The sequence below is a fragment of the Micropterus salmoides genome, unplaced genomic scaffold (genome assembly GCF_014851395.1).
Source record: "Micropterus salmoides isolate LMB-PRFRI ecotype aquatic unplaced genomic scaffold, ASM1485139v1 Ms_hic_scaffold_20, whole genome shotgun sequence".
NCBI classification, from domain to species: Eukaryota; Metazoa; Chordata; class Actinopteri; order Centrarchiformes; family Centrarchidae; genus Micropterus; species Micropterus salmoides.
This window is the reverse complement of record NW_024041151.1, coordinates 425,977-453,974: the sequence shown is the minus strand read 5'-3', so window position 1 is coordinate 453,974 and position 27,998 is coordinate 425,977. Positions and strand designations below refer to the sequence as shown.

At 53.3% G+C, this 27,998-nt stretch overlaps 3 protein-coding genes and 4 non-coding genes across 7 annotated transcripts; all 7 read right to left on the bottom strand.

The window, feature by feature from the left end:
* Positions 1-23: 23 nt before the first annotated feature.
* trnat-ugu lies at positions 24-97 on the bottom strand. Its single transcript has one exon. It is a non-coding gene; the product is annotated as a tRNA-Thr (tRNA).
* Positions 98-496: 399 nt separating this feature from the next.
* trnan-guu lies at positions 497-570 on the bottom strand. The gene has a single exon. It is a non-coding gene; the product is annotated as a tRNA-Asn (tRNA).
* A 1,796-nt stretch (positions 571-2,366) lies between these two features.
* trnat-ugu lies at positions 2,367-2,440 on the bottom strand. Its single transcript has one exon. It is a non-coding gene; the product is annotated as a tRNA-Thr (tRNA).
* Positions 2,441-2,839: 399 nt separating this feature from the next.
* Positions 2,840-2,913, bottom strand: trnan-guu. Its single transcript has one exon. It is a non-coding gene; the product is annotated as a tRNA-Asn (tRNA).
* A 909-nt stretch (positions 2,914-3,822) lies between these two features.
* LOC119914081 (proline-rich protein HaeIII subfamily 1-like) lies at positions 3,823-5,567 on the bottom strand. Its single transcript, XM_038733081.1, has 2 exons — positions 5,466-5,567; positions 3,823-5,366 (listed from the first exon to the last, which is right to left on the bottom strand). The coding sequence occupies exon 2, from the start codon at positions 4,929-4,931 to the stop codon at positions 4,362-4,364; it is 570 nt and encodes a 189-aa protein (XP_038589009.1). The 5' UTR covers positions 4,932-5,366; positions 5,466-5,567; the 3' UTR covers positions 3,823-4,361.
* An 8,549-nt stretch (positions 5,568-14,116) lies between these two features.
* Positions 14,117-15,960, bottom strand: LOC119914077. The gene is made up of 4 exons (XM_038733077.1): positions 15,673-15,960; positions 14,748-15,552; positions 14,505-14,650; positions 14,117-14,382 (listed from the first exon to the last, which is right to left on the bottom strand). The coding sequence occupies exons 1-4, from the start codon at positions 15,850-15,852 to the stop codon at positions 14,353-14,355; spliced, it is 1,161 nt and encodes a 386-aa protein (XP_038589005.1). The 5' UTR covers positions 15,853-15,960; the 3' UTR covers positions 14,117-14,352.
* Positions 15,961-16,094: 134 nt separating this feature from the next.
* Positions 16,095-17,816, bottom strand: LOC119914919 (vegetative cell wall protein gp1). The gene is made up of 5 exons (XM_038734462.1): positions 17,531-17,816; positions 17,308-17,394; positions 17,073-17,204; positions 16,682-16,987; positions 16,095-16,574 (listed from the first exon to the last, which is right to left on the bottom strand). The coding sequence occupies exons 1-5, from the start codon at positions 17,675-17,677 to the stop codon at positions 16,095-16,097; spliced, it is 1,152 nt and encodes a 383-aa protein (XP_038590390.1). The 5' UTR covers positions 17,678-17,816.
* Positions 17,817-27,998: the final 10,182 nt, after the last annotated feature.

The following is a 27,998-nucleotide window of genomic DNA, read 5'->3' as shown; positions in this document are numbered from 1 at the left end:
CCCGTGGACACATTAAGCTGTAGAGGCACTGCTGGGATTTGAAACCAGGTTCTCCTGTTTACAAGACAGGCGCTTTCACCGACTAAGCCACAGCACCCGCCGCAGGCAACTGCGCTACCTGTTTCAGGTGGTCTGGTTTTGGAATCAGTTCTTAGGATTGCCACGTTCTACTCGCTCACTCGCGTTTTTCTTGAAGCTGCGTAGAACGCACATGAGGTTATTCTGGTTTTTGTCCTTGGGAAGTGGCGTATCGTTATTGAAAACTCCACTTAGGCACCGCTGGGATTTGAACCCAGGATCTCTTCCGCTTTGACCAGCGGAAAAGCGGACACGGTTGAGGCCTCTGGAGCCACAAGAGGAGAAAGGGATGAGCTTGGACTAGCGAGGCCAAGGGACAAAGTGGCACTGGTCCTGTTTGACAAGAGGGCCTTTGCAGCGGACCAACAAGTTCAAAGAGCACGGATAGAGCTTGCACTTCAGACGCCTAAATATTGACCGTCCCTGGGTGGGCTCGAACCACCATCCTCTCGGTTAACAGCCGAGCGCGCTAGCCAATTGCGCCACAGAGACCCAGAGTTGTGGTTCAAACCTCGCCTCAGCCATCTGAGGTACGTGAGAAATGTGTCTGTGTGTGTGTTCAATAAACAAAACTCAAAAAACGTTCAAAGCGTCCGAAATCTCGTTGCGTTCGTTTCCCGTCGTGAATTTCCGCATTTGTCCGACTTCAACACCCGACCTTCAAGGGATTACGGTACAGCTAAGTAAGGTAAGGCTAGCTAGCTTGCTTGATCAAAGCCAGCTAGCTCTCTCTCTTTGGACTTATTTTACTTTACCAAACAAGAAAGTAAGAAAGAAGTGATACACAACGTACAAGAGATTTCAATATAAAACAAGGATAATAAAGTCCTCATCTGAGTCTGGATGTGGATCCTGGTTCTGATCTTTGTACCATCGGTTATTGTTGAGAAATGTTCAGTTAAATGATGAAGTTCTTCTGGTTCATGTCAGGATTCAGATCCACGTTCGTGATCTGAATATGATTGATTCCAATCTTTGGACAAAAATAATTACAATAACTTTGTTTATAGCACTTTTCAAATCCAAGTTACAAGGTGCTGCACAGCAGAAACAAATAAAGCTCCATACTTAAAAAAAATAAAAATGAATCAACAGCAATAAAACAAAGTTTATTAAAACACCATAGGATAAAAGTGAGACCTAAGAAAGTATTTAAAAGAGGCCCCTGAGTTTGCCTGTCTGAGAACTTCCACAGCTGACGGGCCTAGTGGAGAGATTATTAAAGGAGCCAGCTCTGGTCTGAAGGGGGTCACTGTGATCTCTAACAGGGATAATGCTGCAGGTGGATTTCAGTGGAAAGATTCCTGAAACAGCAGCAGACATGTTTTACTTCCTACAGTGCGCTGGTCCATTGTGGTTCTGCTGAAGGGAGACTGGACTGCTCCCAATCACATTGTACTAGTACTCATGAAGAATGTCTCTCTGTCACAGCTCATGTTTAAAGCTGCAGTCTGTCTGGATTCATAATCTCTGAACCTGCAGAGCTCTCAGCTCCAGCATCATAACAGCTGCTTAGAATCCCCCTGCAGGAGAAGCACCTAGGGGACTTGATCATCTGGATCCACCTGGATCCAAGGTGGAAGAACTGAATCCCTGCTTCTCACTTTGGAAACACGTCCATGTTCTGGTGATCTCTGATGCTTGCGTCACATTCAGCATGCTAATCTGTGGCACTGAACACCTGCGAAGGTGCTGCTACACCTGAGAGCGGACCTTTCAGTGATTTCAAATGACACATCAGATCAGAATTATGAACATAAAACAAAACCAGAGTTTACTGCAAGTGGACTTGAAGCTAGATCTTTTAGGTGGAAGGCAAGAACACTAGCCATTAGTCCACAGAGAACACAAGGACAGGGTTCGTCATCGTATTCACACCACTCAGAAGTCCAGAGTGTTATGTTGGAAAGCAATCTCTCTTCCACAGCAGGACTTGAACCCAGAACACCTGTCCCAGAGGATATTCATTCCTTGGTGAAGCTGCTATAACAGGAAGCAGTTGGTTTCTGTATATTCAAGGCCAGCATTTCTACCAATTATTGTTTGGTAAAATAGGTCTCACCCGCAATAGCACTTGTTTGTCTTCCATGGTTTAGAGAATGTAGAGCAGCCTCTGGTGAGATCACCGGGACAGAAGTCAGTAATGACCAGTACATCAAAGGACAGATTCTGGAAACACTGAGCTGATTCAGTCAGAGGATGTTTAAGTGAACTTACCAAAGCAGGGAGCAATTTCCTGTTTTCAGATTTGAATAGGTAGAGGTTCCCGTGGACACATTAAGCTGTAGAGGCACTGCTGGGATTTGAAACCAGGTTCTCCTGTTTACAAGACAGGCGCTTTCACCGACTAAGCCACAGCACCCGCCGCAGGCAACTGCGCTACCTGTTTCAGGTGGTCTGGCTTTGGAATCAGTTCTTAGGATTGCCACGTTCTACTCGCTCACTCGCGTTTTTCTTGAAGCTGCGTAGAACGCACATGAGGTTATTCTGGTTTTTGTCCTTGGGAAGTGGCGTATCGTTATTGAAAACTCCACTTAGGCACCGCTGGGATTTGAACCCAGGATCTCTTCCGCTTTGACCAGCGGAAAAGCGGACACGGTTGAGGCCTCTGGAGCCACAAGAGGAGAACGGGATGAGCTTGGACTAGCGAGGCCAAGGGACAAAGTGGCACTGGTCCTGTTTGACAAGAGGGCCTTTGCAGCGGACCAACAAGTTCAAAGAGCACGGATAGAGCTTGCACTTCAGACGCCTAAATATTGACCGTCCCTGGGTGGGCTCGAACCACCATCCTCTCGGTTAACAGCTGAGCGCGCTAGCCAATTGCGCCACAGAGACACGTTGGGGTGCAGGCGTTCAAAAAATCCCGTGTACTCGTCTTGCAGTCTCGGTTCCATGGAACCAGACAGGAAGTCCATCATCCAGAGTTTCCTCTCCAGACTGATGTTGGTGGATCTTCTGAAAGTTCCTCCCTCAGTCAGATCTTCTTCCTCTCTCTGGTTGTTGGTCTTCATCGGTACTGAAGATGGTCCAGTGGGGAAGGACGCCGACTGGAGACCCAGAGTTGTGGGTTCAAACCTCGCCTCAGCCATCTGAGGCGAGCACGCTAGCCAATTGCGCCAAAGCTGGGGAAGAATAGTCTGTTTGACTTGGGGGAGAAACAATGAGGAGGGGGAAGAAGGAGAAGAAAAAAGGAACGAAAAGATGACAACACAATTGTAGTAGCGCTCATGTGGCACTCCAAAGTCTTTTTATAGCATATTATTTTTGTTAAGACCAAAAAATGTAATTTTGTGTGCATTTCAGGAGGAGAAAGACACATCCACACAGAGACCCTGTTCGAATCCCACCTCTTGGTTGCCCATGTAAACTTGATTTAGTATAAAAATACTTTCTTGGTCTACCTCATGTATTATATTAGTCTACTATCCATACATAGACTCTTTGTATCTTTCAAGTTTCTTTGATTAAATATTTTACACTGTGATCTTTGTTGCTTTGTGTTCCCTTGAAGAAGAATGTGTTTCTTTTATGCTGTCTTGGTTTCATTTGTCTGGTGTCTGAGGCTGAACCAAGCCCCAGTGTTAGCTCAATATAGCATAATGTCCTGGAGAAGACTTCACTAAACAGAACAAATCCTTTGAAGAAGTCACCTTGGACTGTGAAAGTGCCTGTACTTTTAACTTCACTCACTCCACTTACTTGACAGTTACTAGTTACCTGAAAACAAGATTTGCACTCAAAATATATGAATGATATGAACTTTTATTATAAATCAGTTTAGAAGGAGGACAAATTGTCAGAAACACTCCACAGTATAAGATAATAAAACAATAACACATACCTATATTAAAATAGTATAGTTTAAACATAATTACTTATTTAAGATTAACATTAAATATAATATAAAACTATAAACATAAAAAAGTGTCCAGGGCACAAGCCTCTGATAGTGGGGTAAACAGTCCCTTTCATAGAAAATTGAACATTATAACTTATTGAAGATTAACATTAAATATAATATAAAACTCTAAACATAAAAAAGTATCCAGGGCACATGCCACTGATAGTGGGGTAAACAGCCCCTTTCATAGAAAATTTAACATTATAACTGAATAAAAACTAACATTAAATAAAAGTATTTACATAAAAAAAGCATCCAGTAAAAACATTTATTTATTCCTTTTCATGTCCTCCAACCACTGCTCCTTTGGTACAGCCTCTACAGGGCAGTAAACCACACCCTTGTATTGGCTGTGTCCAGTCTCCGCCGTCCTGAACTGTCCTCATTTTTTGCACGTGTTGTGCAGCACCTTTCGGGTCAGTTTTCGGGGGACTGGAGCAGGAGCAGGAGGGGCAGAGGAAAGGCTGAACCCCAGGGCCTGTGGAGCAGCACCTGGGGTTACTGGAACCAGCATCAGGAACTGAGGGCTGGGTGGAGCAGGGAAGAGCTGCCGCTGAGGACGCAGCTGAGGACCTGATGGTGTAGCAGGGAAGAGCTGCCGCTGAGGACGCAGCTGAGGACCTGAAGGTGGAGCAGGGAAGAGCTGCCGCTGAGGACGCAGCTGAGGACCTGATGGTGGAGCAGGGAAGAGCTGCCGCTGAGGACGCAGCTGAGGACCTGAAGGTGGAGCAGGGAGGAGCTGCTGCTGGGGATTGACAGCCATGGGTGTTGCCACCGAGGGTGATACTTTCCTCTTCAACTTCGCCAGGCCCACGGTGCTGCTGGGCAGGTGGTACTGGTGAGCTGGGCCTGGCTGGGGGGGAGCAGACGAGGGGCGCACATTAGCAGAGGGAAGAGGGTTAGCTGCCACAGACAAGCGGCTGGGCAGGTTTAGCCCCTGCATCACCACCATATTTTCCTGCCTCTTCACCCTCTTATTGTGCCACTGCACCAGGGTGGTGTGGCTCACATCCACCAGCTGCAGGGTGGTCTACTGCATTACCGCCCCATTGCACAGAATGAGCTGCCTGATCTTCCTGTAGTCAAGAAGGATGAGATCCCATCTTGACACTGTGCCAGTCCCCTTCTTCTTGGGACTGCGGTGAATGGCACAGAGCCTGACAAAGATAGTTTCAATCAGGCGGCAGCAATCTGGCCACTGGGCAAGTGGGGCAGTGGTGGTGAGTGCGTGCCTCTTCACACTCTCCGTCCCTGGAGTGAACTCCTGCCTCTTTATTGGAGACCTAAATCTCCCTGTGTCCAGCCTGCTCTGGTGTCTGGCAGCAAACACCACCCTCTGCCTGTCGTGGTCCGGCAGGTTCTGCCACAGAGCAACAATGGTGCTCACCTAAGCAAAGAGAGAACACAACAGCACATGAAAAGACGAGTTAAGTGTGAACATGTATGACAAGGTTGGGAAAGAAGCAAGACAATAAATGTTACTGACCTGCTGGTTGTTCAGTTACAGAGCGGTCTGGTTTCTCAGCTCCACCAGATACTCTGCCAAGCTGTGAACTTTGTCCAACCCTGGCATGCCACTGTCATCCACCACCTGAAAAAGACACGAGGACAGTGAGGTGGGACAAAATGCAGATACGGTTTATATATGTTTATATACACATAATTATGTCTTTACATACCCCGGACGCAGAAGCTATGGAGGGAGCAGGCTGGGAGGAGGCAGCAGGCTGGGAGGAAGCAGCAGGTTGGGAGGAAGCAGCAGGTTGGGAGGAAGCAGCAGACGGGAAAGAGGCAGCAGGCTGGGAGGAGGCAGCAGGCTGGGAGGAGGCAGCAGGCTGGGAGGAGGCAGCAGGCTGGGAAGAGGCAGCAGGCTGGGAGGAAGCAGCAGGCTGGGAGGAAGCAGCAGGCTGGGAGGAGGCAGCAGGTTGGGAGGAAGCAGCAGACGGGAAAGAGGCAGCAGGCTGGGAGGAGGCTGCAGGCTGGGAAGAGGCAGCAGGCTGGGAGGAAGCAGCAGGCTGGGAGGAGGCAGCAGGCTGGGAGGAAGCAGCAGGCTGGGAGGAGGCAGCAGGCTGGGAGGAGGCAGCAGGCTGGGAGGAGGCAGCAGGCTGGGAGGAAGCAACAGGCTGGGAGGAGGCAGCAGGCTGGGAGGAGGCAGCAGGCTGGGAAGAGGCAGCAGGCTGGGAGGAGGCAGCAGGCTGGGAGGAGGCAGCAGGCTGGGAGGAGGCAGCAGGCTGGGAGGAGGCAGCAGGCTGGGAGGAGGCAGCAGGCTGGGAGGAAGCAGCAGGCTGGGAGGAGGCAGCAGGCTGGGAGGAGGCAGCAGGCTGGGAGGAGGCAACAGGCTGGGAGGAGGCAGCAGGCTGGGAGGAGGCAGCAGGCTGGGAGGAGGCAGCAGGCTGGGAGGAGGCAGCAGGCGGGGAAGAGGCAGCAGGCTGGGAGGAAGCAGCAGGCTGGGAGGAAGCAGCAGGCGGGAAAGAGGCAGCAGGCTGGGAGGAGGCAGCAGGCTGGGAGGAAGCAACAGGCTGGGAGGAGGCAGCAGGCTGGGAGGAGGCAGCAGGCTGGGAGGAGGCAGCAGGCTGGGAGGAGGCAGCAGGCTGGGAGGAGGCAGCAGGCTGGGAGGAGGCAGCAGGCTGGGAGGAAGCAGCAGGCTGGGAGGAGGCAGCAGGCGGGGAAGAGGAAGCAGCAGGCTGGGAGGAGGCAGCAGGCTGGGAAAAGAAACAGGCTGGGAGGAGGCAGCAGGCTGGGAGGAAGCAGCAGGCTGGGAAGAGGCAGCAGGCTGGGAGGAGGCAGCAGGCTGGGAGGAAGCAGCAGGCGGGGAAGAGGCAGCAGGCTGGGAGGAGGCAGCAGGCTGGGAGGAAGCAACAGGCTGGGAGGAAGCAGCAGGCGGGAAGAGGCAGCAGGCTGGGAGGAGGCAGCAGGCTGGGAGGAAGCAACAGGCTGGGAGGAGGCAGCAGGCTGGGAGGAGGCAGCAGGCTGGGAGGAGGCAGCAGGCTGGGAGGAAGCAACAGGCTGGGAGGAGGCAGCAGGCTGGGAGGAGGCAGCAGGCTGGGAGGAGGCAGCAGGCTGGGAGGAGGCAGCAGGCTGGGAGGAAGCAGCAGGCTGGGAGGAAGCAGCAGGCTGGGAGGAGGCAGCAGGCTGGGAGGAGGCAGCAGGCTGGGAGGAAGCAGCAGGCTGGGAGGAGGCAGCAGGCTGGGAGGAAGCAGCAGGCTGGGAGGAGGCAGCAGGCTGGGAGGAGCAGCAGGCTGGGAGGAGGCAGCAGGCTGGGAGGAGGCAGCAGGCTGGGAGGAAGCAGCAGGCTGGGAGGAAGCAGCAGGCGGGAAAGAGGCAGCAGGTTGGGAGGAGGCAGCAGGCTGGGAGGAGGCAGCAGGCTGGGAGGAAGCAGCAGGCTGGGAGGAAGCAGCAGGCGGGAAAGAGGCAGCAGGTTGGGAGGAGGCAGCAGGCTGGGAGGAGGCAGCAGGCTGGGAGGAAGCAGCAGGCTGGGAGGAGGCAGCAGGCTGGGAGGAGGCAGCAGGCTGGGAGGAGGCAGCAGGTTGGGAGGAGGCAGCAGGCTGGGAGGAGGCAGCAGGCTGGGAGGAGGCAGCAGGCTGGGAGGAAGCAGCAGGCGGGAAAGAGGCAGCAGGTTGGGAGGAAGCAGCAGGCTGGGAGGAGGCAGCAGGCTGGGAGGAGGCAGCAGGCTGGGAGGAGGCAGCAGGCTGGGAGGAGGCAGCAGGCTGGGAGGAGGCAGCAGGCTGGGAGGAGGCAGCAGGCTGGGAGGAGGCAGCAGGCTGGGAGGAGGCAGCAGGCTGGGAGGAGGCAGCAGGCTGGGAGGAAGCAGCAGGCTGGGAGGAAGCAGCAGGCTGGGAGGAAGCAGCAGGCGGGAAAGAGGCAGCAGGCTGGGAGGAGGCAGCAGGCTGGGAGGAGGCAGCAGGCTGGGAGGAAGCAACAGGCTGGGAGGAGGCAGCAGGCTGGGAGGAGGCAGCAGGCTGGGAGGAAGCAGCAGGCTGGGAGGAAGCAGCAGGCTGGGAAGAAGCAGCAGGCTGGGAGGAGGCAGCAGGCTGGGAGGAAGCAGCAGGCTGGGAGGAGGCAGCAGGCTGGGAGGAGGCAGCAGGCTGGGAGGAAGCAGCAGGCGGGGAAGAGGAAGCAGGCTGGGAGGAGGCAGCAGGCTGGGAAAAAGCAACAGGCTGGGAGGAGGCAGCAGGCTGGGAGGAAGCAGCAGGCTGGGAAGAGGCAGCAGGCTGGGAGGAGGCAGCAGGCTGGGAGGAGGCAGCAGGCTGGGAGGAGGCAGCAGGCTGGGAGGAGCAGCAGGCTGGGAGGAGGCAGCAGGCTGGGAGGAGGCAGCAGGCTGGGAGGAGGCAGCAGGTTGGGAGGAGGCAGCAGGCTGGGAGGAGGCAGCAGGCTGGGAAGAGGCAGCAGGCTGGGAGGAAGCAGCAGGCTGGGAGGAAGCAGCAGGCGGGGAAGAGGCAGCAGGCTGGGAGGAGGCAGCAGGCTGGGAGGAGGCAGCAGGCTGAGAGGAAGCAGCAGGCTGGGAAGAGGCAGCAGGCTGGGAGGAAGCAGCAGGCGGGAAAGAGGCAGCAGGTTGGGAGGAGGCAGCAGGCTGGGAAGAGGCAGCAGGTTGGGAAGAGGCAGCAGGTTGGGAGGAGGCAGCAGGCTGGGAGGAAGCAGCAGGCGGGAAAGAGGCAGCAGGTTGGGAGAGGCAGCAGGCTGGGAGGAGGCAGCAGGCTGGGAAGAGGCAGCAGGCTGGGAGGAAGCAGCAGGCGGGAAAGAGGCAGCAGGTTGGGAGGAGGCAGCAGGCTGGGAGGAGGCAGCAGGCTGGGAAGAGGCAGCAGGCTGGGAGGAAGCAGCAGGCTGGGAGGAAGCAGCAGGCGGGAAAGAGGCAGCAGGCTGGGAGGAAGCAGCAGGAGGGAAGAAGCAGCAGGCTGGGAGGAGGCAGCAGGCTGGGAGGAGGCAGCAGGCTGGGAGGAAGCAGCAGGCTGGGAGGAAGCAGCAGGCGGGAAAGAGGCAGCAGGCTGGGAGGAAGCAGCAGGCGGGAAAGAAGCAGCAGGCTGGGAGGAGGCAGCAGGCTGGGAGGAGGCAGCAGGCGGGAAAGAGGCAGCAGGCTGGGAGGAGGCAGCAGGCTGGGAGGAAGCAGCAGGCGGGAAAGAGGCAGCAGGCTGGGAGGAAGCAGCAGGCGGGAAAGAAGCAGCAGGCTGGGAGGAGGCAGCAGGCTGGGAGGAAGCAGCAGGCGGGAAAGAGGCAGCAGGCTGGGAGGAGGCAGCAGGCTGGGAGGAAGCAGCAGGCGGAAAGAGGCAGCAGGCTGGGAGGAAGCAGCAGGCGGGAAAGAAGCAGCAGGCTGGGAGGAGGCAGCAGGCTGGGAGGAAGCAGCAGGCGGAAAGAGGCAGCAGGTTGGGAGGAGGCAACAGGCTGGGAGGAGGCAGCAGGCTGGGAGGAAGCAACAGGCTGGGAGGAAGCAGCAGGCTGGAGGAGGCAGCAGGCTGGGAGGAGGCAGCAGGCTGGGAGGAAGCAGCAGGCTGGGAGGAAGCAGCAGGCTGGGAGGAGGCAGCAGGTTGGGAGGAGGCAGCAGGCTGGGAGGAAGCAGCAGGCTGGGAGGAGGCAGCAGGCTGGGAGGAGGCAGCAGGCTGGGAGGAGGCAGCAGGCTGGGAGGAGGCAGCAGGCTGGGAGGAAGCAGCAGGCTGGAGGAGGCAGCAGGCTGGGAGGAGGCAGCAGGCTGGGAGGAAGCAGCAGGCTGGGAGGAGGCAGCAGGCTGGGAGGAGGCAGCAGGCTGGGAGGAAGCAGCAGGCTGGGAGGAGGCAGCAGGCTGGGAGGAAGCAGCAGGCTGGGAGGAGGCAGCAGGTTGGGAGGAGGCAGCAGGCTGGGAGGAGGCAGCAGGCTGGGAGGAAGCAGCAGGCTGGGAGGAAGCAGCAGGCGGGAAAGAGGCAGCAGGTTGGGAGGAGGCAGCAGGCTGGGAGGAGGCAGCAGGCTGGGAGGAAGCAGCAGGCTGGGAAGAGGCAGCAGGCTGGGAGGAGGCAGCAGGTTGGGAGGAGGCAGCAGGCTGGGAGGAGGCAGCAGGCTGGGAAGAGGCAGCAGGCTGGGAGGAAGCAGCAGGCTGGGAGGAAGCAGCAGGCGGGAAAGAGGCAGCAGGTTGGGAGGAGGCAGCAGGCTGGGAGGAGGCAGCAGGCTGGGAGGAAGCAGCAGGCTGGGAAGAGGCAGCAGGCTGGGAGGAAGCAGCAGGCGGGAAAGAGGCAGCAGGTTGGGAGGAGGCAGCAGGTTGGGAAGAGGCAGCAGGTTGGGAGGAGGCAGCAGGCTGGGAGGAAGCAGCAGGCGGGAAAGAGGCAGCAGGTTGGGAGGAGGCAGCAGGCTGGGAGGAGGCAGCAGGCTGGGAAGAGGCAGCAGGCTGGGAGGAAGCAGCAGGCGGGAAAGAGGCAGCAGGTTGGGAGGAGGCAGCAGGCTGGGAGGAGGCAGCAGGCTGGGAAGAGGCAGCAGGCTGGGAGGAAGCAGCAGGCTGGGAGGAAGCAGCAGGCGGGAAAGAGGCAGCAGGCTGGGAGGAAGCAGCAGGAGGGAAAGAAGCAGCAGGCTGGGAGGAGGCAGCAGGCTGGGAGGAGGCAGCAGGCTGGGAGGAAGCAGCAGGTTGGGAGGAAGCAGCAGGCGGGAAAGAGGCAGCAGGCTGGGAGGAAGCAGCAGGCGGGAAAGAAGCAGCAGGCTGGGAGGAGGCAGCAGGCTGGGAGGAGGCAGCAGGCGGGAAAGAGGCAGCAGGCTGGGAGGAGGCAGCAGGCTGGGAGGAAGCAGCAGGCGGGAAAGAGGCAGCAGGCTGGGAGGAGGCAGCAGGCTGGGAGGAAGCAGCAGGCGGGAAAGAGGCAGCAGGCTGGGAGGAAGCAGCAGGCGGGAAAGAAGCAGCAGGCTGGGAGGAGGCAGCAGGCTGGGAGGAAGCAGCAGGCGGGAAAGAGGCAGCAGGTTGGGAGGAGGCAACAGGCTGGGAGGAGGCAGCAGGCTGGGAGGAGGCAGCAGGCTGGGAGGAAGCAACAGGCTGGGAGGAAGCAGCAGGCTGGGAGGAGGCAGCAGGCTGGGAGGAGGCAGCAGGCTGGGAGGAAGCAGCAGGCTAGGAGGAGGCAGCAGGCTGGGAGGAGGCAGCAGGCTGGGAGGAGGCAGCAGGCTGGGAGGAGGCAGCAGGCTGGGAGGAGGCAGCAGGCTGGGAGGAAGCAGCAGGCTGGGAGGAGGCAGCAGGTTGGGAGGAGGCAGCAGGCTGGGAGGAAGCAGCAGGCTGGGAGGAGGCAGCAGGTTGGGAGGAGGCAGCAGGCTGGGAGGAGGCAGCAGGCTGGGAGGAGGCAGCAGGCTGGGAGGAAGCAGCAGGCTGGGAGGAAGCAGCAGGCGGGAAAGAGGCAGCAGGTTGGGAGGAGGCAGCAGGCTGGGAGGAGGCAGCAGGCTGGGAAGAGGCAGCAGGCTGGGAGGAAGCAGCAGGCTGGGAGGAAGCAGCAGGCGGGAAAGAGGCAGCAGGCTGGGAGGAAGCAGCAGAAGGGAAAGAAGCAGCAGGCTGGGAGGAGGCAGCAGGCTGGGAGGAGGCAGCAGGCGGGAAAGAGGCAGCAGGCTGGGAGGAGGCAGCAGGCTGGGAGGAGGCAGCAGGCTGGGAGGAAGCAGCAGGCTGGGAAGAGGCAGCAGGCTGGGAGGAAGCAGCAGGCGGGAAAGAGGCAGCAGGTTGGGAGGAGGCAGCAGGCTGGGAAGAGGCAGCAGGTTGGGAGGAGGCAGCAGGCTGGGAGGAAGCAGCAGGCGGGAAAGAGGCAGCAGGTTGGGAGGAGGCAGCAGGCTGGGAGGAGGCAGAAGGTTGGGAGGAGGCAGCAGGCTGGGAGGAGGCAGCAGGCTGGGAAGAGGCAGCAGGCTGGGAGGAAGCAGCAGGCTGGGAGGAAGCAGCAGGCGGGAAAGAGGCAGCAGGTTGGGAGGAGGCAGCAGGCTGGGAAGAGGCAGCAGGTTGGGAGGAGGAAGCAGGCTGGGAGGAAGCAGCAGGCTGGGAGGAAGCAGCAGGCTGGGAAGAGGCAGCAGGCTGGGAAGAGGCAGCAGGTTGGGAGGAGGCAGCAGGCTGGGAGGAAGCAGCAGGCGGGAAAGAGGCAGCAGGCTGGGAGGAGGCAGCAGGCTGGGAGGAGGCAGAAGGTTGGGAGGAGGCAGCAGGCTGGGAGGAGGCAGCAGGCTGGGAAGAGGCAGCAGGCTGGGAGGAAGCAGCAGGCTGGGAGGAAGCAGCAGGCGGGAAAGAGGCAGCAGGTTGGGAGGAGGCAGCAGGCTGGGAAGAGGCAGCAGGTTGGGAGGAGGAAGCAGGCTGGGAGGAAGCAGCAGGCTGGGAGGAAGCAGCAGGCTGGGAAGAGGCAGCAGGCTGGGAGGAAGCAGCAGGCTGGGAGGAAGCAGCAGGCTGGGAGGAAGCAGCAGGCTGGGAGGAAGCAGCAGGCGGGAAAGAGGCAGCAGGTTGGGAGGAGGCAGCAGGCTGGGAAGAGGCAGCAGGCTGGGAGGAAGCAGCAGGCGGGAAAGAGGCAGCAGGTTGGGAGGAGGCAGCAGGCTGGGAGGAGGCAGCAGGCTGGGAGAGGCAGCAGGCTGGGAGGAAGCAGCAGGCTGGGAGGAAGCAGCAGGCGGGAAAGAGGCAGCAGGCTGGGAGGAGGCAGCAGGCTGGGAGGAGGCAGCAGGCTGGGAGGAAGCAGCAGGTTGGGAGGAAGCAGAAGGCGGGAAAGAGGCAGCAGGCTGGGAGGAAGCAGCAGACGGGAAAGAGGCAGCAGGCTGGGAGGAGGCAGCAGGCTGGGAGGAAGCAGCAGACGGGAAAGAAGCAGCAGGCTGGGAGGAGGCAGCAGGCTGGGAGGAGGCAGCAGGCGGGAAAGAGGCAGCAGGCTGGGAGGAGGCAGCAGGCTGGGAGGAAGCAGCAGGCTGGGAGGAAGCAGCAGGCGGGAAAGAGGCAGCAGGCTGGGAGGAAGCAGCAGGCGGGAAAGAAGCAGCAGGCTGGGAGGAGGCAGCAGGCTGGGAGGAGGCAGCAGGCGGGAAAGAGGCAGCAGGCTGGGAGGAGGCAGCAGGCTGGGAGGAAGCAGCAGGCGGGAAAGAGGCAGCAGGCTGGGAGGAGGCAGCAGGCTGGGAGGAAGCAGCAGGCGGGAAAGAGGCAGCAGGCTGGGAGGAAGCAGCAGGCTGGGAGGAAGCAGCAGGCGGGAAAGAAGCAGCAGGCTGGGAGGAGGCAGCAGGCTGGGAGGAAGCAGCAGGCGGGAAAGAGGCAGCAGGCTGGGAGGAGGCAGCAGGCTGGGAGGAAGCAGCAGGTTGGGAGGAAGCAGAAGGCTGGGAGGAAGCAGCAGGCGGGAAAGAGGCAGCAGGCTGGGAGGAAGCAGCAGGCGGGAAAGAAGCAGCAGGCTGGGAGGAGGCAGCAGGCTGGGAGGAGGCAGCAGGCGGGAAAGAGGCAGCAGGCTGGGAGGAGGCAGCAGGCTGGGAGGAAGCAGCAGGCGGGAAAGAGGCAGCAGGCTGGGAGGAGGCAGCAGGCTGGGAGGAAGCAGCAGGCGGGAAAGAGGCAGCAGGCTGGGAGGAAGCAGCAGGCTGGGAGGAAGCAGCAGGCGGGAAAGAAGCAGCAGGCTGGGAGGAGGCAGCAGGCTGGGAGGAAGCAGCAGGTTGGGAGGAAGCAGAAGGCTGGGAGGAAGCAGCAGGCGGGAAAGAGGCAGCAGGCTGGGAGGAAGCAGCAGACGGGAAAGAGGCAGCAGGCTGGGAGGAGGCAGCAGGCTGGGAAGAGGCAGCAGGCTGGGAGGAAGCAGCAGGCTGGGAGGAAGCAGCAGGCGGGAAAGAGGCAGCAGGCTGGGAGGAAGCAGCAGGCGAGAAAGAAGCAGCAGGCTGGGAGGAGGCAGCAGGCTGGGAGGAGGCAGCAGGCGGGAAAGAGGCAGCAGGCTGGGAGGAAGCAGCAGGCGGGAAAGAAGCAGCAGGCTGGGAGGAGGCAGCAGGCTGGGAGGAGGCAGCAGGCTGGGAGGAGGCAGCAGGCTGGGAGGAAGCAGCAGGCGGGAAAGAAGCAGCAGGCGGGAAAGAAGCAGCAGGCTGGGAGGAAGCAGCAGGCTGGGAGGAAGCAGCAGGCGGGAAAGAGGCAGCAGGCTGGAAGGAGGCAGCAGGCTGGGAGGAAGCAGCAGGTTGGGAGGAAGCAGCAGGCTGGGAGGAAGCAGCAGGCGGGAAAGAGGCAGCAGGCTGGGAGGAAGCAGCAGGTTGGGAGGAGGCAGCAGGCTGGGAGGAAGCAGCAGGTTGGGAGGAGGCAGCAGGCTGGGAGGAGGCAGCAGGCTGGGAGGAGGAGAAGCTCAGGTCATCGAGCCATGGCACAGTATCTTCCCCAAAGCCCTCGTCTTCTTCTTCTTCTTCCTCGCCCTCATCTATCTTCTCCAGCATGTCCTCTGTCTCCTCTGAGTTGGGGTTCACCGCCATGGGCTGTCCAGTCTGACTCAGCAGGTAGTCAACACCAAGCAGCTCTCCTATGGAAAATAACAGAAACACGCACACAGACACATTATTAGTTGAAATTCAAAACATTCTATATCCTTATGTAATTGTTTTATTTTAACGTCAAACATTAATACATTAAAAACCCACAAACCAAAACAAGACACTGGACCACATCCCCGGCGTAGGTGAGGAGAGATGAGGGCTTGCTGGTCACCACTGCAGTCCCCCGATCCTGGTTCCACCTGTTGAGGCCTTCCAGCAGGTACAACTGGAAGTTCAGTGCGTTTGCACTGGTTCCTGGGAAAACAACAAAATATGGTTTTGCTTTTCAATCTTTAAATGTGTTGAAAAAAACCTTACAAATTATTTAAAATCCCACAAGAGAGACACCAACCTGGAATGAACCTGTTGAGGTGGCAGTGAAACGACTCCAGGGATGTGGACCCTCTGGCACAGCGGTACCTAGTCAGGACAACGCCGCCTTTGGTGGTGGTGGTACCTGTCACTGTGTACAGCTGCACACCTGGCACGTCCTGGATGCACTTGACGTGCCGTTTCTGCACCCGCCAGATGTGCTCCATGCGCACCTGTTCTAGCAGCGGCACCCCCATGAGGTCTCTCCCTTTTGGCCCCTCCAGTGTTTGCAGCAGCTGCTCGATGAGGCTGATGGTGCCCTCCTCCCCACGCGTCCTCCTTCTGCAGTACTGGCTCAGCTCCTTCTTAGTGATTCTCCTGTCCACCAGGAGATCAGTAAGCGCTGGCACACCCTCCTGTCTGAGCTGCTCTCTCTTAGCCTGCCGCAACAGGCTGAGGTCCCCTGCATCCCACTCAAAGATACATGCAGACAGGCAGCCCATGAAGGTGGTGTAGAGAGGATGAGCATCGGTGGTGCAACCGACAGCCAGCCTCCTCATGAAATGCCAGATGTCCAGTCTTATGTGGATGTCTGGCCACTGTGCAAACCTGGTCTGCAGCTTGCTCTCCCCCTCGCTCACACAGCAGCCACAGTCCACATACAGCAGCACAGGCGCGGTGACACATGCCTGGCGGTACCGCTCCATCACTCCAGACACCATCCTGTCCAGTCCTGGCCCCTCCTGCACTGTCAGGACACTGGTCAGGACCTGGCCAACTTCGTTGCTGATTGAGGTCAGCCAGAGAGCTGTCCCTCTGCCGTGGCCAGCCAGCTTCTTTGTGATCTGGAGGGTGATGTTTTAATTACATATGGTTTAGACATTATCTATAGCAGTTAAGACACAGCACAAACTTATGTAATGTTACCACTGACAGAAATATATTACAGTTAGATTATTTCTTACCTTTTTGGTTGAATCCATCTTTAAGATGGAACCAAACGTGGAGGTGATGCTGGCCTTAATGTGGTCCAGACGGGAGAGGATGTCCCTGCTGTAGACGGTCAGCAGCCAGCGACTGATGGGGACGTGGATGGGCTCCGGGGGCTCCTGGCAGATCACTGGGAAGAGGCTGGGCTGATCCATAAAGTTAGCACACTCCCCCACATAGTGTGCCAACCGGTTCAGCTGCTTCGCCAGTCGTGCTGGACTGTTGCCGAGAGTCTGGTCCCGAAGCAGCCGAATGATACGTATGTCACAAGCCTACCTGAAAAGTATATTTAATTTAATCCTGGGTGTGTATACACGTCATATAACAATACAGTGATTAGTTACTTGTTTATTGGAGGATAATTTAAGTGGATTAAGTCTTTTCAAAACTGTTTTACTCACTTGCGGGTCAGAATCATTTCAAACAGCTTCTGGTGGGGCAGGTCCAGCTGGTCCCGGACAGTCTGACTGGTCGACAGATAGTTCAGGGAACACACGGTGCACCTGAGTGTCTCTGTCACCATCAGGTAATACCCGTCGATGTCTAGGACTTTTCGAGCCCTCTTGTGGACACCATACCCCGTCAGCTGCTTCCCACAAGCCGGGCAGGACACCTTCACCTTCCACAGGTGGTATGGCATCCACACCATCAGCCGATGGGGGAAGAAGCTGTCGGGTGCCGGGGTTTGGTGGTAAATGAGGGCTGGGACAGGGGGCTCATACCACAGCTTTACATCTGACCGCAGTTTACCGGAGGGAAAGAGGGTGCTGGCAATCCACCTGTGGTCCTGCACAGGGATGGTCTTGCTCAGTTCCCCCGGCAACCAGATTGAAGCTGCAACCGCCGCAGCTGCTGAAGGAACTCCTCCAGACTCGTCCTGTTTAAAAGACAATAACAAATAAGAGTAAGTTTATTGCATAAATAAAGGCTATACTGAAGATGATTTACAACAGAGCCAGACCAACGAATAGATGCTGTACTCACAGGGGCTACTGCAAGGCTGCTGCTTACAGAAGGGCTTGGGGTCCTCACAGAGGATGGAGAAGGAAGAGGAGAAGGAGGAAGAGGAGAAGAGCTCGGTGTCCTCACAGAGGATGGTGCAGGGGTCGGTGTCCTCACAGAGGATGGTGCAGGGCTCGGGGTCCTCAAAGGGGATGGAGAAGGAAGAGGAGAAGAGCTCGGGGTCCTCACAGAGGATGGAGAAGGAGGAGAAGGGCTGGGGGTCCTCCTAGCCACTAAATTGGGCTTTAGTGAGTCAGACTTTGACCCACCAAAACGTGATTTAGTGAACTGAAAGGAGAAAAAGATATAATTTAATGATGCAACACAAACACAATGGTTCATACAAAAGATTAATTGATTAGAAAGAACTCACCATTGACAAACTCAGCGGGGGGCGCAGGAAAGACCTCGGGGTGGCGGCAGACGCTGCAGCACTTGCTGAAGTCGCACCAGGGTCCGAGTCTGAGGCCACAGACTGTGGGGCTTCAGCAGGAGTGGCAGGCTGCTAAAAGAACAGAATTACGACATGTGATGTAACTGCAACAGCGTTATAACACAGATGCGATGCAAGATGAAAATTTATGTGATGTCATTTTGAAAGAGCTCACCTTAACGGTGTGAAATCCACAGTTACAGGCCTTGGACCCTCCAAAGAGGGTGCTCTGTCCATGGGCCTGCATGGGGCATTTCTCAATCTGGAACAATCAGAATTGTAATTTACAGTCCGTCTGATTGATACTATCTGCACCATGAAATCGAACATTTTTCATCAAGTTAACTGCATGTTAATGACCGTAACAAATAATGGGTAGAAATTTTGCAATACTTTACCTTCTGGTAGAGGTCATACCACTTCCGTTGCCTTGGGGCTGGTTTATTACCTCCTGAAGGCCAACGGCCAGTGGTGGCAAATGCCCTCAGCCTCGCCATCCACTCGCCATCTCCCATGGCCTTGTGGCTCTTAGGTTTGATGCTCATCTAATAATATGAACGTAATATATTTGCATTCGGATACAGTAATGACATGGATATATCTACAACCATTAACAGCTGTTATCTCCCGTCTTCAATGCTGATGATGATGGGCTAATAATAATGTCATTGGCTCAAATGTCATTGCTAGGTAGCTATTTCACCAGTTAATATTTACAGTAAAACGACAGGTACTGTAAGCACACCCACAATAGCTCTTGTCAACAAGTACAACACTGAATGTGAACATGCTTTGAATAATTCACTGTGACACTGCGGCACATTCATACTTGCTCATGTAACTAATATAGAAACTATTTCTATTAATAGAAACACAACAGTATGACGTTGGCGATTGCTAGCTATGCCGACTGACGTTGCCTATAATAACGTAACTGAGACAAACAATGAGATGCAATGCATATAATGGGTGTGGCTAATTAAGAAGGGGGAATAAAGCATACATGGCTGTTTAACGTTACACTTATATTAATTTTTATACCGTTATTACATTTAAGTTAGTGATTTGCGTTAGCAGTTAACGTTAGCTAACGTCGTACCGTAATTATAACGTAATGTGACACTCGACAACAAAAGATGGAAATATAACCAAGCATGTACAGTATGTCTATAAAATAAAGACATTTATTACTTACTTCTGACAGAGTTGTTAGAAGCCGTTTCGCCGGCGACATCCAATGTCAGTCACAGCGCAGCGATAGGTGACGTCCAATGTCATCCCACGCAATGATTGGGATGTTCTCCCCGTGGTGCGGGCCCTGCGGCCGCTGAGGCAGCCCGGCGGCTTCACTCATGGGGTTCACAGCGTGATCTGTCGGAAGATTTCGGGACGGCTGAGGCTTTTTCCCGACCTTCATCCGCTGGCTCCGACGCTTCCTTTCCTCGACACTGCAGCAATCCGACTCCGAGGAGGCGGACTTGCTCAGCGTAGTGGACGATGACTTCCTGGTGTCGGGGTGGCGTCATCAGGCGGCACCATTACGCACCATTACGCTCGGGGAAGGCGTACATGGCAGCGGGCCAGGCCGGTGTGAGCTTGCACACCATGGCGGTTCTTCAAGCCTACCAAGCCGACCTGCTACAGGAGATGGTTCAGAGGGGGGGTCCCTCTGAGGAAGATCTGGCAGAGCTTCGCAGAACCACGGAGCGTTAAGACGCAGGGCGAAGCGTTCCGCCAGTACCTCCCTCGCCGTTCTGGACCCAAGGCAGCTTAGGCTGCCAGGCGTAGGTCCCTTCCCTCTATGAACTCCTACCGAGAGGAGAGGAAGCAGAGTGTCGCTTCTCGGGGGCCCCCCTGAGGAGCTGGATCAGCGAGGCGGCGCTCTCAACCTCAGCCTTCTAATAGACGCGATCTGAGGACCGTCATCCAGTCCCGACGGAGCTCAGGGAAGATCGGCGTAGTCTGGGGATGGGGAGTCTTTCTCCCCTCCCGCACCAGGAGCGGGTGCTCCCCTGCCATTCTGGGGCTTCAGGGTTCCACCAGAAGATCACACGAGACACCGACCACCAGCCCCGTGGGGCTGGTTCCATTGGCAGACTTTGCAGAGGCTTGGCAGAGCCTGACGAACATTTCTCCGTGGGTCCTGCGCACTGCCATAGATGGGTTTCGACTACAGTTCAAAACCCGCCCTCCAAAATTCAACGGGGTGGTTTGGACTGTGGTCCGCCCGGAGCAAGGTTGGGACAGGAAGTTCTTACTCTGCTGAGGAAAGGGGCCGTGAAACGTGTCTCCCCCCCAGACAGAGACACCGGTTCTACAGCCGGTACTTCATAGTCCCCAAGAAGGACGGAGGGCTGCGCCCTATTTTGGATCTGCGGGTTCTAACCGGTCTCTGAGGGTGTGGCTTACCAGTATCGGGTTCTTCCATTCGGCCTGGCACTTTCCCCTCGCACATTCACCAAATGTATGAATGCAGCACTGGCCCAGCTGAGGCTCCAGGGACGACTGGCTCATCCTAGCCCAGTCTCGAGAGTTGGCGGTTCAGCATCGAGATGTCGTTCTGGCTCATCTGCTGCGTTTAGGGCTGAGGCTCAACGCAAAGAAGAGTGTGCTGGCACCCACCCAATGGACTACGTTCCTAGGGGTAGTATGGGATTCGACAACGATGCGGGCACAATTCTCTCCAGCACGTGTCGACACCATATTGGCTGCCGTGAAAGGGGTGAAGTTAGGCCACGCCATCACTATAAAACACTTTCAACGAGTGTTGGGTCTCCTGGCGGCTGGGTCCAGCGTAATACCATCTGGACTGCTGCACGTGAGACCCCTGCAGTGGTGGCTAAGGACCAAGGGTTTTTCCCCGAGGGGAAATCCTTTCCATCTGATTTGGGTTACGCGCAAGTGTCTTAGTTCCCTATCAGTTTGGTAGGAAACTTGGTTCCTGTCCCAGGGGCCCATGCTGGGAGGGTATGGTCGCCGGCTGGTCATTTCGACAGACGCCTCCTTCACGGGCTGGGGCGCGGTCATGGGCGGCCGCTTTGCAAGGGGATCCTGGCAGGTGCATCAGTCCGAGTGACATATCAACTGTCTCGAGATGTTGGCGGTGTTCCAGGCTCTAAGGAGTTTCCTGCCCGATCTCCAAGGCCACCACGTCCTGGTTCGTTCCGACAACACAGTGGTGGTGGCCGAATCACCAGGGCGGTCTGCGCTCGCGCCCTCTGTACATGGCCATGGTACATTCGTGGCAGAGGCTACGTCTGTACGCTTTTCCCCCAGTCGCTCTGCTCCCGGGGGTTCTGGAGCGGGTCCGCCAGGACAATGTCGGCCTACTGCCCCTGAGGGGGCACAGTACCTAGAGGCAGGTCTAACAGCCGGAGCAGTCGAGACCCTCCTCAGCTCCAGGGCCCTGTCCACACGGATCCTCCGTGGTGCCCGGAGGATGAGACCTGCGACTCGGTCCAAGGTTCCCACTCGGGATCTGGCGGTGGTTCTTGGGGCGTTGGCTGTGGCCCCTTCGAACCCCTGGAGTCAGCTGATGCTAAGCACTTGACCCTCAAGATGGCCTTTCTCCTTGCTATCACCTCTCTGAGGAGGGTGGGGGATCTCCAAGCGCTTTTGGCAAAGCCTGGAGTTTGCCCCTTGGAATATTAGGGCTATCCTGCACCCTCGTCCAGGATACATCCCTAAAGTGCCTTCTTGTGCAGCAGGGTCCACAGTGCTGCAGGCATTTCATCCTCCACCTCATGTGACGGCGGAGGACGGGAGACTTCATCTGCTCTGCCCTGTCAGAGCACTGAGTATTTACACTCTGAGGTCCTCCCATTGGAGAGAGGCTGACCAGCTGCTAATGTATTTTGGGTCCCCCAGGGCTGGGCTCCCTGCACCCAAACATACTTTTAGCAACTGGATTGTTCAGACTATTTCCCTGGCCTATCAGGTGCGCGGTTTGCCTTCACCTGTGGCTGTGAGGGCTCATTCTACCAGAGGTATGGCGGCCTCTCGAGCCCTCCTTTCCGGGGGCCTCTTTGCAGGATGTTTGTGTAGCGGCCGGCTGGGCCACTCCGCACACATTCATTCGGTTTACAGTCTTGACCTTCCTTCGGCACCTGGCACTCGTGTGCTCTCCTCTTAGTCGTGCTACTTTATTGCACACTGGGGCAGGCGGAGAAGGGGAACGAGACACTGCTAATTTTGAGCTTCAAAATGGCTCTTCAGAAACCAATGGGTGACGTCACGGATGCTACGTCCATTTGTATATACAGTCTATGTATAAAACACATCCTGCAAGTTTTGTAACAACTGAACAACCATTTTCTGATCCATAGCTTGATTTGTATCATTCCACGTCCAGTTACAATGCATTTATAGCGCCCCCTAGCGGTGGATTTGAATGAGACTTTCAGGGTATGTCTATCCTGCAAGTTTTGTGTTGATTGGACAAACAATTTACACATTTATTGGTAAATATCTTGAAAACGAAAGGAGCCATCAACAAGCTTTATTCAACTTTATGTAAAGTCCAATGACGATACAGAGAAAATTTGGTGGCAATTGGAGCTACAGTGTAGGAGGAGATGTAAAAAATGTGTTTGCATTATAGCAAGTGGCCATAAAAATCCTGTTTTAATGTCTTATGTATCTGTATGTGTTGGGCAATTTTTCTTCAAATACGCTAGTTGAAAACATAATACTTTATATTTCACTGGCAAATTAAATGTCATAAAATTGCAAAACTAGAAAAGTATTCGACTCAACAGATTTGTTTTGGAAGTGTTTTGTTTTAACACTGAAGTGGTGACAGAAAGAGAAGCTGGAAGGCAGGTGAAGTTCTGCACACCCTTCAAACTCAGTGATTAGCTTCCTCTGGTAGCAGTGCAGCCTTCTCTTTGATAGAAACTTGTTGGTTGTTGGCGCCACAGAAGGGGGCAGAGTGACCTCTGCTGGTTGAGCTTCCACATAGCAAGAAGGCCGATAAATATGTTACAAAACTAAAATATGAATGAAATAATAGAAACTTAAATAAATAGGCTAACTGCTATCCTAAGCTACATGTAACATTAGTTCACTTAATCTGAAGTTAAAGGTCAGCAATAGTCTTACAAATGTTTCTCCTTAACAGGCAGAGTTATTATTTTATCAGTTCAATGGACTCAAGAACATTACCGTTAATGTTACTGTTCAGATAGTCGACTCTTCTGGGCTGTTTCAGGGGATGATTTATTTCACCCTCTCTTTATCTTTCATTATATGCAGGGCACAACGGGCTCCATTCCATACAGTTTCTGTGTCCTTACTGACCGTTCCAAGTTAAAATGAAGATAATGACTTTTTTCAAAGCTGACTTGGCTCAGAAGTGGCGCCTTCCTCGTGCTTCCTCTTACAGACCATGCAGGAATTGATCTTCCAGGATATTGGAAACTTAACTTCTCTTTTCTGCAACAAGCCTCCTTTTGTTCGGGCATTAGGGAAATTATTAATAACTAAAACCAGACTATAAAACCAGAAATGACGTCTCCTCTATTTCTAAAAGTTTAAAATTTAAAGTTTTCAATTAAGTTTCATATCATATCATCATATTTTGAACATTCCAGTTCCTGATAATGAAAATAAAATAAAATTGCAGTCTTTATAAGAAGAGCTGAATAAGCAAGGAAAAGGCAGAAGGGGCATTTTTCAGATTGAGGTCAAAATGGCTGGGAAAAAAAAAAGTGGAGAAACTAAGAAGATTTCTTTCATTCTGCTGAGAAAAACAATCTCACGTTCAATCTCTGATTTTACGCCTCCTCTTTTGACCCTCTCTCTTGCTGCTCCTTCTTTGATAAAGTTTGTCCATTTATTCCTAAAATAAGTGGGGGAAGTCTTGGAAGTCCTTTAACGATCAGTGAACTGGATGCTGTTATCAAAAGAAAATGTCCGTCCAATAAGAGACCCCAGTCCTGATGGGTCATCACAGAACTTTCTGGGAGGACGTTAAAGATATGATCATGGCTGTTTTAGGCCTTATTGCCCTAATAAGCCAAACAAAGACAGTCTGGATTTAGATAAATGGCGTCTGATATCTTTGTTAAATTCAAAGACTTAAACCCTGTCTGAATGAAATCCTACACCAACTCCGCCTGGCCTCATGAAGGACAGACATGTAAGTAATAAGATATGTTAGATTATTCAGCAGTATATCCCCATTCTTATTTTTAATTGCTGCTGAACTCATTAACCTGTGCACTTTATATTGCACAAATTCTGAAAGAACTGGAGGAAGTATTTCTCTAAGGCATTCAATTCAATTTTCAATTCAATTTTATTTATATAGCGCCAAATCACAACAACAGTTATCTCACAGCGCTTTTCATAAAAGAGCAGGTCTAGACCGTACTCTGTGATGTTATTTACAGAAGCCCAACAGTTCCCACCAAGAGCAGCACTAGGAGACAGAGGCAAGGAAAAACTTCCTTTAAGAGGCAGAAACCTCGAGCAGAACCATGGCTCAGGGTGGGCGACCATCTGCCTCCACCGGTTGGGGTGAGAGAGAGAGAGAGAGAGAGAGAGAGAGAGAGAGAGAGAGAGAGAGATGTAAGGAGAGAGAGAGGGGAGGGAGGCAGCCTACACAATATACACACAGAGGTACAGACAGTAAGGTGCTATAGACTAAATGAAAAATGGTACAGATATTTATAATAGTGTTAATGGTAACCATCGTAATGTTAATGATTATAATAACAATAATAACAATAGGACTAGTAACAATAGTCGTTGCAGCAGAGGGTGTCGAGCAGGAACACGGGGGCAGCAGGTGACCTGCAACCACAGATCCAGACTCCACAGCTCCAGAGCCAGAAACACCTGCAGGAAGTGATAGGAGAGAGGAGAGAGACGAGAAAGCACAAGACTACCAGAAAGGGGAGAAGTTGTGTTAGTAACATGCAATAATGGGATAAGGTTGCATACAGAGGGAGAGAAAGTAGAGGAGAGAGGAGCTCAGTGCATCATGGGAAATCCCCCGGCAGTCTAGGCCTATAGCAGCATAACTAAGGGATGGTTCAGGACTACCTGAGCCAGCCCTAACTATAAGCTTTATCAAAGAGGAAAGTCTTAAGCCTACTCTTAAATGTGGAGATGGTGTCTGCCTCCTGAACCCAAACTGGAACCTGGTTCCACAGGAGAGGAGCTTGATAGCTGAACGCTCTGGCTCCTAGTCTACTTTTGGAGACTCTAGGAACCACAAGTAACCCTGCATTCTGGGAGCGCAGTGCTCTGGTGGGGTAGTAAGGTACTATGAGCTCTTTAAGATAAGATGGTGCCTGACCATTAAGAGCTTTGTAGGTAAGAAGAATGATTTTAAATTCTATTCTGGATTTTACTGGAAGCCAATGCAAAGAAGCTAAAACAGGAGAAATGTGATCTCTTTTCCTGGTTCCTGTCAGAACACGTGCTGCAGCATTCTGGATCAGCTGAAGAGTCTTAATGGACTTTTTCGAGCAGCCTGATAATAAGGAATTGCAGTAATCCAGCCTAGAAGTAACAAATGCATGGACTAGTTTTTCTGCATCATTTTTAGACAGGATGTTCCTGATTTTTGCAATATTACGTAGGTGAAAAAAGGCGGTCCTTGAAATTTGCTTAATGTGAGACTTAAACGACATGTCCTGATCAAAGATAACTCCAAGATTCCTCACAGTGGTGCTGGAGGCCAAGGCGATGCCATCCAGGGAAACTATATCTTTAGATAATGCGTCACGGAGGTGCTTAGGCCCCAGAGCAATAACTTCAGTTTTATCTGAGTTTAACATGAGAAAATTACAGGTCATCCAGGTTTTAACATCCTGAAGACACATTTGAAGTTTAGCTAACTGATGAGTTTCATCTGGCTTGATCGATAGATATAACTGAGTATCATCTGCATAACAATGAAAGCTTATGGAATGTTTCCTGATAATATTGCCTAAAGGAAGCATATATAAAGTGAAGAGGATTGGTCCAAGGACAGATCCTTGAGGAACTCCATGAGTAACTTTGGCGTGCATGGAGGACTCATCGTTAACATGTACAAACTGAAATCGATCTGATAAATAGGACTTAAACCAGCTTAGAGCGGTTCCTTTAATGCCAATGAAATATTCCAGTCTCTGCAATAGAATCTGATGGTCAATGGTATCAAATGCAGCACTAAGATCTAATAAAACCAGTACAGAGACAAGTCCTTTGTCTGATGCAATAAGGAGGTCGTTAGTAATTTTCACCAGTGCTGTCTCTGTGCTATGATGAACTCTAAATCCTGACTGAAAATCCTCAAATAAACTATTGCTCTGTAGAAAGTCACACAGCTGTTTAGCAACTGCTTTCTCCAGAACCTTAGAGAGGAATGGAAGGTTAGATATAGGTCTATAGTTGGCTAAAACATCCGGATCAAGTTTGGGCTTTTTCAGAAGAGGTTTAATTACAGCTACTTTAAAGTACTGTGGTACATAGCCTGTTGATAAAGATAGATTGATCATATCTAGTATAGAGGTGCTGACTAAGGGTAAAACATCTTTAAGCAGCCTAGTCGGGATGGGGTCTAAGAGGCAGTTGATGGTTTAGATGAAGAAATTATTGAAGTTACTTGGTAAAGATTGAGGGAAGCAAAACAGTCTAAACATGTATCTGGTTCTACAGCTGTTTCTAAGGTTCCTGAGTTAGAGATAAGTCGGTGCCAGTTGAGGGCAGGTCTTGGTGAATTTTGTCTCTAATAGCTAGAATTTTATCATTAAAGAAGCTCATGAAGTCGTAACTACTGAGAGCTATGGGAATACTTGGCTCAATAGAGCTGTGACTCTCTGTCAGCCTGGCTACAGTGCTGAAAAGAAACCTGGGGTTGTTCCTATTTTCCTCTATTAATGACGAGTAGTATGCTGCTCTGGCATTACGGAGGGCCTTCCTATAAGTTTTAAGACTATCTTGCCAAATTAAACGAGAATTTTCCAGTTTGGTGGAACGCCAATTCCTCTCAAGTTTCCGTGATATTTGCTTTAATTTGCGAGTTTCAGTATTATACCATGGAGCTAACCGTCTTTGTTTTAGTATTTTCTTTTTTAGAGGGGCTACAGAGTCGAGTGTCATTCGCAGCGAGCCTGCAGCACTATCAACAAGATGATCGATTTGGGAGGGACTGAAATTAGCATAGGAGTCCTCCGTTACTTTGTGACTAGATAATGTATTTAGAGCTGATGGAATCGCATCCTTAAATTTAGCTATGCACTATCAGACAGACATCTTGTATAGAAATTTTTGCCCAATGGCGAGTAGTTCAGCAATACAAACTCAAAAGTTATCAAACAGTGGTCGGATAAAGAGGGATTCTGTGGGAACACCACTAAATGTTCAATTTCAATACCATACACCAAAACAAGGTCGAGGGTGTGGTTAAAACAGTGAGTCGGTTCATGAACACTCTGAGAGAAGCCAATGGAATCTAACAGAGATAAACGCAGTACTGAAGCTGTCATTCTCAACATCCACATGAATATTAAAATCCCCTACAATAATAACTTTGTCCGTTTTAAGGACTAAAGTTGACAAAAACTCTGCAAATTCAGATAAGAATTCAGAGTACGGGCCAGGTGCTCGGTACACTATAACAAAAAGAATTGGTTGCAGTGATTTCCAACTTGGGTGCGAAAGACTAAGAACAAGACTTTCAAATGAGTTATAGTTTAGTTTAGGTTTAGAGCTGATTAGTAGGCTAGAGTCGAAGATAGCTGCAACTCCACCTCCTCGGCCTGTGCCTCGAGGAATGTGAGTATTAATATGACTGGGAGGGGTGGATTCATTTAGGCTAACATATTCTCCATCACCCAGCCAGGTTTCAGTAAGACCAAATAAATCAATATCATAATCTGATATTAGTTCATTTACTAGTACAGCTTTAGAAGAGAGAGATCTGATGTTTAAGAGTCCACATTTAATTTTCCTATTAGTTTGCACTATTGCTCTTGTGGTTTTAATTTTTATGAGGTTTTTATGCACAGCTCCTCTTCTGTTTACCTTTTTAAATAATTTCAATGGTCGGGGGGCAGACACCGTCACTATAGGATTTTCACTAAGTAACTCCTGAAATGGAGGAGCAGAGAAGTGTGTTAGACTGCGACTCTGCGTAGGGTTTTGGGTGGGTAACTGCTGAAAAAGAAGGGCAGAGAAGTGTGTTAAACTGCGACTCTGCCTCCTGGTCTCAACTCTGGGTTGTCATGGATTTGGTCCACTAATAAACTTGGCCAGATTTCTAGAAATGAGAGCTGCTCCTTCCCAAGTGGGATGGATGCCGTCTCTCCGGATCAGACCAGGTCTTCCCCAGAAAGTCTGCCAATGATCAACAAAGCCCACATCGTTTGCTGGACACCACCTCGACAACCAGCGGCGGAATGACGACATGCGGCTATACATGTCATCACTGGTCAGATTTGGCAGGGGTCCAGAGAAAACTACGGTGTCCGACATTGTTTTTGCATATGTACACACCGACTCAACGTTAATCTTAGTGACCTCCGATTGGCGTAACCGGGAGTCATTACCGCCGACGTGAATAACGATCTTACTGTATTTACGTTTATCCTTAGCCAGCAGTTTCAAATAAGACTCAATGTCGCCCGCTCTGGCCCCAGGGATGCACTTAACTATGGCCGCTGGCTTCGCTAACTTCACGTTTCTCAAAATGGAGCTGCCAATGATCAGAGTTGGTTTCTCAGCGGGTGTGTCGCTGAGTGGGGAAAATCTGTTAGAAACGTGAACAGGTTGATGATGCCCCGTGGACTTTGAATGCTTACGACTATTCCTCCTTCGGACAGTCACCCAGCCCCCCCCCTTTCCTGGCTGCACAGGGGATGCCGGAGGACG